This window comes from Mauremys mutica, chromosome 2, assembly GCF_020497125.1.
Source record: "Mauremys mutica isolate MM-2020 ecotype Southern chromosome 2, ASM2049712v1, whole genome shotgun sequence".
NCBI lineage: Eukaryota > Metazoa > Chordata > Testudines > Geoemydidae > Mauremys > Mauremys mutica.
The window spans coordinates 91,132,076-91,147,464 of NC_059073.1; the positions used below are offsets into that span (position 1 = coordinate 91,132,076).

Consider the following 15,389-nt stretch of genomic DNA (forward strand, 5'->3'; position numbering starts at 1 on the left):
GCTAGGACAGCACAATCGAATAATATGCTGTAAAGACAGATACTTACATGCTAAGGCTCCCTCTCTAGGATCTGTCTCCTTAATCTCAGCCTGGGTATCTGGCTGGGAATTGGACTTGCTCTTACACAGTTGGTTTAAGGTCTTGAGTCCCAGACAGATCCTGGTTTTGTGGGGAGAGCTCTTTGCTGCCCTCCTTGTGTTCCTCCTCTAAAGATTCTTGCTGCTTGTCATCGGCAGAGGTTGCGGCGGGGAGGTGCGAAGCAGGGTACATCTACAACCCTCCTTGGGTTCAGTAATGGTGTCATTGCTTACAATCCTGGCCAGCTCCTCAAAAAAAGGACAGATTATATGCTGTCTTGACTGTTTCCTGGCATCCCTGGTTTTAATGCAAGTCCTCCTGAGCTGTTTGGTTTTGGTCTGGCACTGGTCAGCATCCTGGTTGTGACACTTTGCAGACATCTGCATAGCAATGTCCACAAACACGTCTTTATTTGTTGACTGGCCACAAGAGCTTGCTGCATCAGTGCTTCTCCCCACATGGTAAAGAGGTCTAGGCTCTTTGCACAACTCCAAGCAGCTGCTCGAGGCTTGTTGTAATGCTTCTGGAGTAATATGGAGTGATGCTGATATTTGAATCCAAGAGCAAATAGTCAGATTCTGGCCCTATGCCAGTTTTTAAGCAGGGGAGGGGGACATCTGGTTAACTTGATCCTAGAGCAGTGGAAAGCACATAGGAAAACAGACAGATCAGTAACAAACACACAAAGCAGTTTGGGATAGCAGTTGGAGGACTGCCAAAGTAGTGTGTGGCAGCATTGCATGCAAATGAACAATAGGCTGCACTACCTCAAGTTGTATCAAACTTAGCACAGCTTGAAAGAGGACTCTAGAGTAACTGGTGATTGCAGAGTTAGAGCACTGTAATGAATTATGTTGTGTGTATGCAGGCATTTTCACACCGGATGAACTCGTGTTACTGCAGACTAAACCCCTCATGTAGACAAGCCATAAGTGGTAATTTTGTGATAAATTGAGATAAGACTTGCAAATTCTTACTGAATTAAATCAGAACTTGGTCCTAGTTCACAAGAGGTGAAAAACTAATGCATGAAACCAGTGTATCACATTTTACTCACTTAACTGTAGAAAATATAAAGTAATGCAACCCTGATTTTCATAGTATATGAAGCAGGTCATCTAGTCCAACCCCCTGCTCAAAGCAGGGCCAATCCCCAGACAGAATTTTACCCCAGTTCCCTAAATGGCCTCCTCAAGGATTGAACTCACAACTCTTGGTTTAGCAGGCCAACGCTCAAACCACTGAGCTATCCTTCTCCTCCCCATACTTTGACAAGTCACAAACTAATATACTGCTTGTTATATGCTGTACACAAACTATTTCATAATGTATTAGTCATACTCTTGCTCTTTGTTCTTTCACATTTGTTTTGTGAATTTGAAAGCTGTAAATAAATTTACCATAGTTAATCTTATTGGATGCAAAAAAAAAGTTTTTTCGGTTTTAAGTTTGTATGTGTAAAAGATGTCTGGTTAGGTCAGACTACTACTTTAAAACCACTGGCTTTTGAAGTATAGAGTATGTGACAATATTGTAATAGTACTAGTGAATTCTCGAATATGTGATATTTTATGCTGTCTTTTATAAAACTATTGTGTAACAGTAAACTTATATTTTGTCATGTGAAGATTTTACCTCTGTAATTAATTAATGATTTATCCATACATGTCTATAATATTTATAATATGATTCAGAGTTGTCAATGTCTCCATCATTATTTTCTTTGTTTTTGTTTTCTCAACCTAGATTTTGAAGAAGCTCCATCTGTAAATCCTTCCAGTGTAGATGGGAATGTTGATTCTGAAGCAGAAAAAGAATCTCTAGTCATTGACAGCAAGCAGATGGTCCCTAGTAAGGCACCACTTTCAACTGCTCTTGATGAATATGAGTTTAAAGATGATGAGGAAGATGAAATAAAAATGATTGATGACAAACGTATTCTTAGAAAGGATCTAAGAAAAGAGGATGAGTCTGAAATAGAAAAGAATAATTTATTTGTGAAACAGGAAAAAGTTGTTTTTCCAAAATCATTTAAAAGTAAAAAACAGAAACCATCTAGAGTTTTGTACTCAAGTTCTGAAAGTTCAGATGAAGAAATTCTTCAAGACAAGAAGATTGTCTCTCCTCCTTGTTCTATCACAGAAACTCCAAACTCTGATATAAGAACGAAAAAAGAATATATTGTCTCAAACGACCACAAGCAAAAAGGGAAAGTTAAAAGGAAGCTAAAAAATCAGAGCAAAAATAAAGAGAATCAAGAACTAAAGCAAGAAAAGGAAAATACTAGAGTGACGAATGTAGTTAGTTCTGGACTAGATTCTTTAGACAAAGCTAGAGAGGAGGAGATGTTTAAAAAATCTTTTAGCCCAAAAGAAGAGTCGTCTTTACCCTTATTTCATATTACTGCTAGCAAATCTCCTAAACATCCCTGTGGATTAAGTGAAAAGCAGTCAACACCACTAAAGCAAGAAAACACTAAAACATGCTTATCACCAGGAGATTCTGAAATATCATTACAATCTGAAGTAGTTAGGTATGATCATAATACAGATTCTGAATATCTAGTGGAAAGCTCTAGTGGCAAATCTTGCAAACACAAAGAAAAAAGCAAGCATCAGAAAGATTTGCACTTAGAATTGAGTGAAAAATCTAGTCCTAAAATTAAAGAGGAAGAAAATAGTTCGGCATTTGAGAATTCAGAATGTATGCTGAAAAAAATCGACAAGGAAGGTAAAACACTTAAAAAGCATAAACTGAAGCATAAAGAAAGAGAAAAGGACAAGCACAAAAAAGAACAGGATGGGGAAAAGGAAAAACACAAACACAAAGATAGTGCTAAAGAGGTACAAAGAAATATTGAGTTTGATAGAGAATTTTGGAAAGAGAACTTTTTTAAAAGTGATGAAACTGAAGATATATTGTTAAATATGGACCATGAATCTCTTTCTTCAGAGAGAAAATCAAAGCTGGAAAAAAGTATGGTGAAAGAAGATAAATCAGTAAAAGAGAAACACATCCAGAAAGACAGAAGTTTTAAAGATGAGAGAGAGAAAGAAAAAAACCGAAAGGAAAATGAGAAATTATTTAAGGATGAAAAAGTGAAAGATACAAAAGAAGAAAAAGAGAACATATTCACAGATAAAGAAACAGAATTGTTCTGTTCAGCTGTAGGTACTAAAGATGAGCCAGCTAGTATGCATTTAGTAGAAAAAGAAGCAGATACTGAAAAGCAGGAAAAAAACATCAGAGAAAAAGCTGAGAGGCGAACCTCAGTTAAAGAAAAGGACATTGAGAAGGTAGAAAGAAAAAATGTAGATAAAGAGAAAAAGATAAAACATGACTATAAGCCAGAGAAAGAGAAAGCAGAGCTAAATGAAAGTATAGAAAAAGCAAAGGAAAAAACAAATTCCCAGCAAGTAGATAAATGTTATAAAGAAAATGATAAGATAAAAAATGTTAGTACTATTAAAAAACTTGATGACAAAGAAAGAAACAAAGAAAAAGTTGATAAAAAACATGACAAAGAAAAGATTGACAAAGACAGACACCTGCCTGAAAGCAAAGAAAAATATTGCATTGAGAGAAAGGTCAAACTATCAGAAAAAGAAAGTGAGTATAGTAAACCAGAAAAAGGCAAAAATAAAGACAAAGAAAAGGAGGCTGAGAAAAAGGAAAAGTCCAGAGATAAAGACAGCTTAACAGTAGCAAACTCAAAGCACATGCAAGAAGAGAGGAAATGTAATATTACAGATAGTAGTAAAGCATTGCATGAAAAATTGTCCTTGAAAGAGAAACCAAAAGATGAATTGCTGAAAACTCCAGATGGTAGAGAGAAAGATAAAAAGGATAAAGACATAGATCGATACAAAGAACGAGACAAACACAAAGATAAAATGCAGCAAAATAATTTTCCTAAACTAAAACTTGAATCTGAAAAACTTAAGCCTAAACCATCATCAGCACCAAAAGATACTCGACCTAAAGAAAAGAGATTAGTGAATGATGATTTAATGCAAACTAGTTTCGAAAGAATGCTTAGCCTTAAAGATCTGGAAATTGAACAGTGGCATAGGAAACATAAAGAAAAAATAAAACAAAAAGAGAAGGAAAGATTAAGGAATCGGTCCTGTTTAGAACTTAACAAGATAAAAGATAAAGAAAAAACAAAACATTCACTAACTGAATCAAAAAACAAAGAGCTGATTCGTTCAAAAAGCTCAGAATTGTCAGACATTTACATGAAAGAGAAGCAGCTGAAGGATGCTACCAGTAGTAGATCCCAATCTGTAGACATAAAGAACTTAACAAATTCTGGAAAGTCATTATTAGTTTTAGATAACAACTTAAATAGATCTCCTAGATCAGAAAGTGAAAAGACAGGTCTAAGCTCCAGGTCAGTGTCAATGGTTTCAGTTGCTAGTTCAGAAGATTCTTGCCATACTACAGTAACTACTCCAAGACCCATAATTGAATATGATTCAGACTTTACGCTAGAAGGTTCTGATTCCCAAATGTCCTTTTCACAATCACCATTTTTGGCCAAATCTCCGGCCCTTCTTGAAAGGGAGACTGATAGCCTAGCAGAGTTGCCAGAGCGCATTAAACCTCCTTTTGCAAACAGACTTCCACCAGCCTACATTAGATCAGCTTCTGTTGAAGATGTTAAAGTGGTTTTAAATGACTGTAGACCTGTTGTAGAAGTGCGAAGATGCAGTATGCCTAGTGTTATTTCTGAACACACAAAACAGCCTCGAACATCTGAAGAAAATACTCAGAGTGCTCTACTAGTAGTTCCAAGTCATACTTGCACTTCTCCCAAACCAGAAGTATCTTCTTGTAGTTTGCCTGAAAGGGATTTTCAAAATAGTATGTCTGGTTTACATTCCAATTTTACATCTTCTCCAACTAAAACTGGTAGCAACAAGCATGTTACACTGGATACAAATGTTGTTAAAAATACTGCTCAGTTGAGCCCTTCCGAAGAAATTCATATGCATCTAGAGCCATATAGTCAAAGTGGTCTGAATCAGCTAACTAAACCATGGGATGTGCCTTTTGACAGACTTAATTCATTAAGTAATGGATCCAACTGCTCAGGTTATGGAACGTCAGAGCAAGATACTAGTACTGTCATAGCATTGCATGATTCTGAAAACAGGACATTAAAAGAGCAGAAACTGTCTGAATTTTTACCTCAGCACACTGAAATTATGGGAAAGTCCAGTTTTCAGGAATCTACATCATTTTTGCCTCCCCAGTCACCCTGCTCTACATCTTTTTTGCCTTCACAGTCACCCTGCTCTTTGCATATCCAGCCACTCCCAGATATAGAGTGTATGTCTAAACACATATCTTTACCAGGTATTAGCAATCAAGAGCCAATATTTGTACAACAGCAACAAAATCTAGTTCAAACTACCAGTTCTGTTTTGGACACAGACACAAATAATACAAGAGAAGCTGAAAACACTTTGTTCCCATCAAATATTAAAAAGGCCAATGTGCTTATCACTGTATATCCTGAAAGTGTCACTAAGGATATTTCACAGAATTTTGGAAGAGCTAATACTCTATCTACATTACTGTCAGAAAAGGATTTTACTGCAGATGATGCTTGTTCACAAATAAATACAAATTCTTATGCGTTGAGTAAAATTATTTACAAGAATTCTCGTGCTGATGAAGTAGATAGTAGCACAGCTAACACTCAAGAAATCCAAAATGAAAAAGCCCAACTAGAAAATTTGGTTTCAGCACATTTAGATAATAGTAGAGCTGACATTGATCTATGTGAACTAAATGCAGGAATACCAAAAGGAATTATAAATGAATCAGCTAATAAAAATAATTGCACTATAGATGGTGGAGAAAATATTTCAACACATGACCCGCCACAGTACCCATTGTCCAATTTGGAAGATAATTCACAGCAAACTGCTCAAGAAATAGTACATAAATACAGTCAGACAGTTAAACTAGAAGTAGAAGAAACTGTTGAGGATAATAAAACAGAACAGCAAGAAGTTCCTCAAAGAATTACTAGAAATAGAGCAAATATGCTTGCTAGTCAGAGTAAACAGAATTCTATTGGTTGCACACAAACATCAGAAAAAGACTCTGAGTCAGCTGCATCTATGAAAGGAAGGATAAGATTAATTGAGGAAGATGATGCTCAAGTACACCATCCACGCAAAAGAAAGGTGTCACGTGTGCCTCAGCCTGTACAAGTGAATCCCTCTTTACTGCAAGCTAAGGAGAAAACCCAGCAGTCTCTGGCAGCTATTGTAGATTCTCTGAAACTCGAAGAGATTCAGCCATACAGTTCAGAGAGAGCAAATCCATATTTTGAGTACTTGCATATAAGGAGAAAAATAGAAGAGAAACGTAAATTATTATGTAGCGTTATTCCTCAGGCACCTCAATATTATGATGAATATGTGACCTTCAATGGATCATACCTACTGGATGGCAACCCCTTGAGCAAGATATGCATTCCAACTGTAAGTAACAAGATCTTTTGGTGTGTATTCAATGAATGGCATGTTTTCATCTCACTGTATATCTTTCATATTCTTGTCAGTTCACTTGATCACATTTGAAAATTTTATCCCTGGTTCTGGTATGTTGGGCAGAGAACATTTGCTGAAAAGCATAAGCTGACCAATGTTGACTAATGGTATTGTGGGTACTGCCCCTGAGTGCACATGGTTTCCTCTGCATAAGCAACGAGCAGTGGTATCACAGCAATCACCATAATAGAAGATAGATGATAATATATGGAAGATATATGTAAAAGGTATGCACAGAAAAATGTTTCTGATATTTAAAAGACTTCTTCAGCTTAAAAGTCCTGCTAAGTGAAATCAATGCTAAAATTATATTTTCTTTTTTGAGGACCTCAGTTCTCTTCCCCCACCTCCCTTTTTTAAAGTAAATTAAGATTCTTAGAATTGTATCAGTTTTAACAAATTAAGGAGTTGATAGTAATGCGGGTAGGGAAATTTGTTCTTTTAAATGTTATTTTTAACCTGACAGTGCCAGTAATTTAACCATTCCTTAAATGCTTTAAGCTATTTGGTAGAGTTGAAAGTCAGTGGTACTTAGGTTCCTAAATAATTTAAGCAGTTCTGAAAACGTTATGCTTAATCTCTCTGTCAATTTACTTATAATACTTCTTACCTTACACGTTGAGATACTTAGATGAAGGGCACTAAATAAGTAAAAAATAGTTGCCAAAAATGTGGTTGCAGTTGATTCAAAGTCCTTCATAGTTCTTTTGAATAAGAGAAATATTTGTAATAGCTACAGATAATTATTTTTGCTAATGTTAAACTCTACTGATTATGTAATTTATAAAAAATAATTAGAGATTGTACCAAAAAGCACAAAGAATTGAATACCATTAATGTCCTTAATGTGAGATGAGAAGCATAGTTTACCAAATATATTTCTATGAAGGGTTGAGAGACTCAAATATAGGCAGATTACACCCATTGCCCAGAGAAGTAAAAAAAAAAAAGTAAAGACTTCAGCTGTAAGAATCTCTGAAATCATAGTTATATTTCCTGATAAAATGTGTAGAAAATTATGGCCAGAATTTCCTGAGGCTGCTTCCCTATTTGTTACTTAATGTGTTCCTGTTTTCTTTACCCTTGTATTGGATTCCAGACACAGACATAAACAGGTAGATGGCTAACTGTAATTTGCACTATTTACTAATATTTGTGCCTGCAATTAATTGTGGCTCCAAAAAGTGCAAATTGTGCTTACAATTGAAGGCTGAGTTGCGGACTGACTGACAAGGTCAGAGACTAAAAATACTAACCTTCCTTTTAATATGGAAAAATATCTTTCACTAATAAGATTGTAAATTTGACAAACAATCTTTCAATTGTTAGTTTCCTTTTAAGTAGTCACAAGAGATGTTGAAGTTTTAAATTTTCCTGAAATTTAGCAACAGTCCATGTTATATACAACATTGTTGTAAACATGCTAGTATAATACAGCTCCCCCAGTTAGTCTTTCCACTGTTTATTGTTTTGGATCTTGAACTCCTCAGTATCACACAATTATTCTCAATTTATTTATTTATATATTTCTTAATATTCTGAAAGTGATAGTGGGCTTTATGGTTAATTTTTTAAAAATTGTTAGAGGTAAGAAATGATCTAACCTAAAGAGTCTTCAGCCCAAGACTTAAAAGTCTGGTGAACACTCTTCAGGAGGTGACCATTACAAGAAATCTCCTGTCTGTCAATTGAAAAATGTTGAGTGAAGTCTCTGTAGTAAACACATTAGATGTGTCAGTGATCCCAGTAAGTCTGGGTAGTTTAGGTTGCGTTTAAATACATCTAGCTTAGTTTCTCCCAGTTTAGTTTCACATACTACACTTTCCTACAGAGGTGTTTGGGTTTTTTTGGCTTTCTCAGAGGTTGATTCTCAGGGATGGTTGGCTTATCCATCTTTGACTGGAAGATTCATGTTCTAAACCTATTAATGGCCTCTTGGCTTCTCAAGGCTACTTTTAGAGCTTCGTGAGGTCTTTCTATCTTACATGTTTGCCTTCATGACAGAGAGAGTGGGGGAGATAAGAGTTAAAAATTTTGATTATTCCACCAGTAAGGTTTATATGTTTGGTGCCCCTTCTGTGTCCTTTGCAGAGAAGGCACCTTCCTGTGAGCAGTATTCTTCTCCATGGGATTTTCTCCTCTGCAGCCCATTTAGCATGAAATAATAAATGGGAAGGACCTCCCCAACCCCATGGCTTTCCCAGCTCTACTTCTGCCTCATAAGCTTTTCAATTTGGCCTTTGCTAAGGCCAGAATGTATGGAAACTGGGTATTTGGAAGTCTCTTTGCTGATGGACCCAAGGCCATCCTTAGGATTTATGGGGCCCTATGCAGTATTACTAAACTGGTGCCTCTATGCCCGACGGCAGCCCGGGCTCGCATGTGTATTTTAGATAAGGGTAGTCTTTTGAAGGATTTATTTAAAAAAACTATGTCTGAAGATCCAAGCATTTAAGGCTAAAGATGAATACTCAGATTGTGCATCTAAAAATCTATGCAAGGATTTTTTTAGAGATGTGATTTTTGTAATCTTCAGTGACACACAAATGAAATATTTTTAAAGCAAATTTTAAACTAAGGTCCTGTAGACTAACATGTTCTGAGTAAATATTACAGTTGAAACAATAGTAAAGAATAAAATTGTCAGACACATAGAAAAACATAAACTCTTGAGCAATAGTCAACATGGTTTCTGTAAAGGGAAATCGTGTCTTACTAATCTATTAGAGTTCTTTGAAGGGGTCAACAAACATGTGGACAAGGGGGATCCGGTGGACATAGTGTACTTAGATTTCCAGAAAGCCTTTGACAAGGTCCCTCACCAAAGGCTCTTACGTAAATTAAGCTGTCATGGGATAAAAGGGAAGGTCCTTTCATGGATTGAGAACTGGTTAAAGGACAGGGAACAAAGGGTAGGAATTAATGGTAAATTCTCCGAATGGAGAGGGGTAACTAGTGGTGTTCCCCAAGGGTCAGTCCTAGGACCAATCCTATTCAATTTATTCATAAATGATCTGGAGAAAGGGGTGAACAGTGAGGTGGCAAAGTTTGCAGATGATACTAAACTACTCAAGATAGTTAAGACCAAAGCAGATTGTGAAGAACTTGAAAAAGATCTCACAAAACTAAGTGATTGGGCAACAAAATGGCAAATGAAATTTAATGTGGATAAATGTAAAGTAATGCACATTGGAAAAAATAACCCCAACTATACATACAACATGATGGGGGCTAATTTAGCTACAACGAGTCAGGAAAAAGATCTTGGAGTTATCGTGGATAGTTCTCTGAAGATGTCCACGCAGTGTGCAGAGGCGGTCAAAAAAGCAAACAGGATGTTAGGAATCATTAAAAAGGGGATAGAGAATAAGACTGAGAGTATATTATTGCCCTTATATAAATCCATGGTACGCCCACATCTCGAATACTGTGTACAGATGTGGTCTCCTCACCTCAAAAAAGATATTCTAGCACTAGAAAAGGTTCAGAAAAGAGCAACTAAAATGATTAGGGGTTTAGAGAGGGTCCCATATGAGGAAAGATTAAAGAGGCTAGGACTCTTCAGTTTGGAAAAGAGAAGACTAAGGGGGGACATGATAGAGGTATATAAAATCATGAGTGATGTTGAGAAAGTGGATAAGGAAAAGTTATTTTCTTATTCCCATAATACAAGAACTAGGGGTCACCAAATGAAATTAATAGGCAGCAGGTTTAAAACAAATACAAGGAAGTTCTTCTTCACGCAGCGCACAGTCAACTTATGGAACTCCTTACCTGAGGAGGTTGTGAAGGCTAGGACTATAACAATGTTTAAAAGGGGACTGGATAAATTCATGGTGGCTAAGTCCATAAATGGCTATTAGCCAGGATGGGTAAGAATGGTGTCCCTAGCCTCTGTTCGTCAGAGGATGGAGATGGATGGCAGGAGAGAGATCACTTGATCATTGCCTGTTAGGTTCACTCCCTCAGGGGCACCTGGCATTGGCCACTGTCGGTAGACAGATACTGGGCTAGATGGACCTTTGGTCTGACCCGGTACGGCCTTTCTTATGTTCTTATGTTCTTATGTTACAGTAATGCACAACTGTTTTTGTCAGCAAATTCAGAAACTGACAGCATATACCTGGGGGTTGGCAAATGCCTGTTAAATGGCTTCATTACCACTTAAATGGCTCTTTAACAGTTTCAATGTTGTGCTAATAGGTCTGGCAGGCTGGAAGTCTTTTTCACTTTTAAGTACTAGATCCCCTCTGGAGGAAGACTCACCAGGCTGCAGCAGCCAGCTGTAGTGGGAGCCTGAGGGAAGGGTCAGAACAGGGATAGAAAGAGATGGGTGGGTGGACACTAAGACCCAGGGGTGCCCCAAATTTTCAGGTGCCTTATGCAGCAGCGTATGCTGTGTATGCCTAAGGAGGGCCCTGGATGGACCCACTCTTTATTAAAATGCGGGGGAGGGGTAGCTCAGTGGTTTGAGCATTAGCCTGCTAAACCCAGGGGTATGAGTTCAATCCTTGAGGGGGCCATTTAGGGATCTGGGGCAAAAATCTGTCTGGGGATTGGTCCTGCTTTGAGCAGCAGGTTGGACTAGATGACCTCCTGCAGTCCCTTCCAACCCTGATATTCTATGATTCTAAGGCTGTACTAGCATTCACTTTTTCCTCCCTCTCTGTCTCCAACAGCATGGGACCAGATGAAGTCATAGTTAGCATTTCTCACTGTGCACCCACTGCACATTTTCCTGTCTTTTTTAAAACTTCCAGATTTAAAGGGGCTGTTCCCTGGGCATCCTCCCTAAGTAAGTCCTTTTCCAGTTGTGAGGAACATGCGTTTTCATCAGGCAAGGATAGACAAAGAACCTGGAGGATGATGATAAAGAGCCTTCTGTTCCATCTCAGGAGTCTGGTGACTTTAATGCTCTTATGTAAAACCTGTCTTTCCCCAAGACCATACATAGTTGTTATAATTCACCAAACAGTTCTTTGAGACTAAGGGTCCCTTTAGGCAAAAATATATAACCTCTTTTGATCTGAGTTTTACCTCACATTAATCTATATATGCTATTTAGAAGTACACCTTCTTATTTTCATTTTTATGATGTTTTTAACATTATCTATAAATATATCAACATGAAGCCACCACTGTCAACTCTTTTTACCCTCATAACAGTTTGTGTGATGGACCGCAGTCTGCAGAGGACTTCTGACAACGTTTCCTCTGTGTGTCAGTCAGAGACAGACACATCAAACATCCTGTAGCTTAGGGCAGCACTTCCCAAACTTTTTACTAAGGCAATCAATGAACTGCATTTTTTCTTTCTTTGCAACCCACCATTACATATATGCATCCTCAGCTTTGGCACCACAAACCTAATCCCAGCCTGTGATGGAGACAAGGCCACAAGAGGGAGGGCCAGGAGGTTGGAGAGCTAGCCTGCCCACACTCACCCCCACAGTGGCAGCGTCTGTCCTGTGCGGGTAGGCCCAATTCCCTTCTCTGGGCATTGAGACCTGGTGCAGCCTCTAGCCGTGCCAAACCTGAGCAGCACTGCAACCCTGGGCACCAGGTTGCAATGCCTGGAGCCGGGTAGACAAGCAGCCTCAATCCTCTAGCCACCCTATGAGTGGTCTTTGGGCACCAAATGTAGTCATATCCAGTGCTCAACAAAAGGAAGGTTCTTTTTTTTTTTAAAAAGAAAAGGCTGGACATTGAAGCGTTCGGAGGAAATAGTCTGTAGTGTGTATATTTAATCCTTTATTTCTTTGTTACTCAGGAGGAGGGGGATTTCAGTTGCTATTTAAAACAGATGTTCTGTTGTCAAACCATAGCTAACCACTGTAATAGAAAAAGTTATGTGAATGAAATCCATTGCAGAGTGTCACCTGAGTTTTGAATAATTAAGTTGTTTTAATTCACAGTTTTATGGTGCCACTTGCTGTTTGTTTAAAATTCTTCTTAAGAAGTCTTTATGTGCAGTTATAGTGCACCTGAAGTCTGATAATGTGGACTAGTGAAGATTTGTTAACAAATATTAGATGAAGTAACATTTTTCTTCCCTTTTAGTTATTTGTATGAAAGTCACTATGCTGAGTATTCATTTTTTTAAAAAGCAGTATTTAGTGGTATGAAAAAATAATTTTTTTCCCATGTGCAATATCAGTTTTTCACAGAGGCAGAGTTGTCATGTACGCTGTGGGGGAATTTATTTAAATTTGGTTTCAGGATATTTTTCTTTCCTGTCTCTTTTTATATTCACAAAGTTCTTCATTTTGTTTGTGTCAGTGTGGATCCCACTGTAGGTGCACGTGCACCTCATGCATGTGAGATCAAAGCCTTTTGAGTAGTGTGTCTGGAGCTGTGCCTCCTCATGCTGCCATGAAAGGGCATAAAGGGCAGAGCAACTGCGACCCTACTTCAGTTCCCTCTTACTGCCCATGGCAGTGAGACAGAACCCAGTGAGTGGTACTTTCTTCAGAACTTTAAAGTTCATTTTTTCACAAATCTTATAAGAACTACTATTACTATTTCACAAACTCCAAAATTCGATGTTTCCAAAGAAAAGAAAGGCAAAACTTTCCAGTAAGTTCTCTGTACAGCAGTATGAGGCACTTTGTGCTAACTGCCACACCTTCTGGCATACTCAGAACTGTCAGGATTCAAATCCTACCCCCCCTGTGACAGCCTCATCCCCCTCACTGACGGACATAGTCTAAGACTACTCTGATTAGGGGAAAGCCACATCCTGGACTGGTGCTCGGTGTGCAGGTCTTCAAGAAAAAACTACTGCTAAAACAGTCCATGTGGACCACTTCCGACCCTAAGGAAGCAATAACTGCCGGATCAGAACCAAAGAAATTCTCATTACTGAGCATGCCTTCAAGCAGGCACCATGATCTGGGATCTGGTGAGAAAAAAGGCATCAGTGAGGATGCCAACAATATTGGCACTGACAGCCTTGATACCGATGACAAAAGCCTTGGCACCAGCCTCAGGACTGATAGATCTCATATCTATGCCCTGGCACTGAAAAGCAACAGAGAGGCAGGACAGGACAGAGCATAAGCATGGCTCCGAACACCACATGGGATCATCTTGCAAGGAGGGCATAAACACCAGTACTCCAGAGGTAAAGCCTGCAAGTCATCCACTGCTTCTAAGACTGGAAATGCAACACAGGTTGCTGGTATGGCACACAGAAGAGTGACAACTTGACACTGACATCAGTACTAATGGCCAAGCCTATCAGGGTCTGGAGATATATCCTAGTGGAGTAGCTGATGTCCTTTGCTGAAACATCCTGGCTCAGAGGCTACACTATTCTAAGATACTATCTTTCGAGAGAGAATACTTCCAATCCACTAGATTTTGCTGACATCAAGCAATTTTGATTTTGCTGACACCCTCCCTCCACCCCCCGTCAGAAAGTGACCCTAAGGAGGATACCAGAGGCTTCTCAGTTAGGATCCTCCCCTCAAGCAAGACATGAATGGCACTGCGGTGACCTGCCTTGACCTGGCCAGTAACCTTACAACATGCCATATTGGCCTTACTGGAGAGCATGTCCCAGAGCTTATCCCCCTCTCACACATCAAGGAAAAAAGCGCTCTCGCTCTCTCTCTCTCTCAAGTGTCAGAGGGGTAGCCATGTTGTAGCCTTGCAGCATTGGAAGATTTTGTTAAATACTTCTTTGCTTTAGATTTAACCAGCTATACTGCAATGATTGCCTGGTACCTCCCTGAAATAAGAGGTGTAGAAAAATGGAGGAATTTTGAAAGGGAAATTGGGTTGTTAAAAGGTCACCAGCTCCCTTCTGTGCACTTAGTTCAGATGAAGCCCTAGAACATAAAAACAGAGCAACAAAAGTGAAGGGAGTGTAGAGCGGGCATAACGCAGTATCCTAAGGCTCTTTCACAGTTTTTCCTGACAAATCCAGAACTCTGTTCATCAAGTTTTGAATGAAACATTAAGCATGGCTGGGATGTAAAGTGGTGTCATTAGTCATGTCACACATGATGAAGCAGGACATCAGTTTCTGTGAGCAGCTTGAGGTGGCAGAGGAACAGCAAGAACCTCTGTCCTCTCCCAAAGAATCATCGTTGTTGCCAGATGAGGCAGTGATACCAGCCCCAACAATACTGAACTCCACATGCCTAGCCAGGATTCCACTCCCAACCAACATGGGTATACTCAAGCCAGTGAAGGCACTCTGATTGTCTCAGGCCACTCTTCCTCCCACATCCAAACAAGTGGAAAGAGATACTCAGGTGCCTCTAAAGGTTTTCAGACATTTATATTTCTAACCAAATCCAGGAACTCTGGTGTTATCAATTGTGCAAGAAAAATCCAGGTCTACAAAGGACACCCCAAAGGAAAAAAGACATTAAACTAGAACTCTTCAGGTGAAAGGTGTATTCCGTTGCTTCATTACAGCTCCAGATAGCTTGCAGTCAGGCCCTGTTCACAAAATTTAACTTCCTCACCTCGGAAGGAGTCACACCCTTTCTGTCCAAGATTGCACAGGAGAATAGGGAAGAACTAAAAGACACAAAAAAAAGAGGGCCAGATGGTCACAGAAAGGCATTATGAGTGGCCATGGATGCATCCAATATAGCTATGAGATTAATGGCCACAACTATCACCATGACACTGTCCTCATGGATACTAGCAGCCAGCATTTCCAAGGAGGTACAGTTCACCATCGAGGACTGCCCTTTGAAGAGATGGAACTCTTTAGCAACAGAACA

At 38.9% G+C, this 15,389-nt stretch overlaps 1 protein-coding gene across 2 annotated transcripts in view; it reads left to right on the forward strand.

Moving 5' to 3' along the window:
* The window catches only part of ANKRD12 (ankyrin repeat domain 12), a 120,185-nt gene that overhangs the window by 82,510 nt on the left and 22,286 nt on the right, over positions 1-15,389 (forward strand). For both annotated transcript variants that reach the window (XM_045003048.1, XM_045003049.1), the window contains one exon: positions 1,826-6,579. In XM_045003048.1, coding sequence (XP_044858983.1) covers positions 1,826-6,579 — 4,754 coding nt within the window. The remainder of the gene's footprint in view (positions 1-1,825; positions 6,580-15,389) is intronic.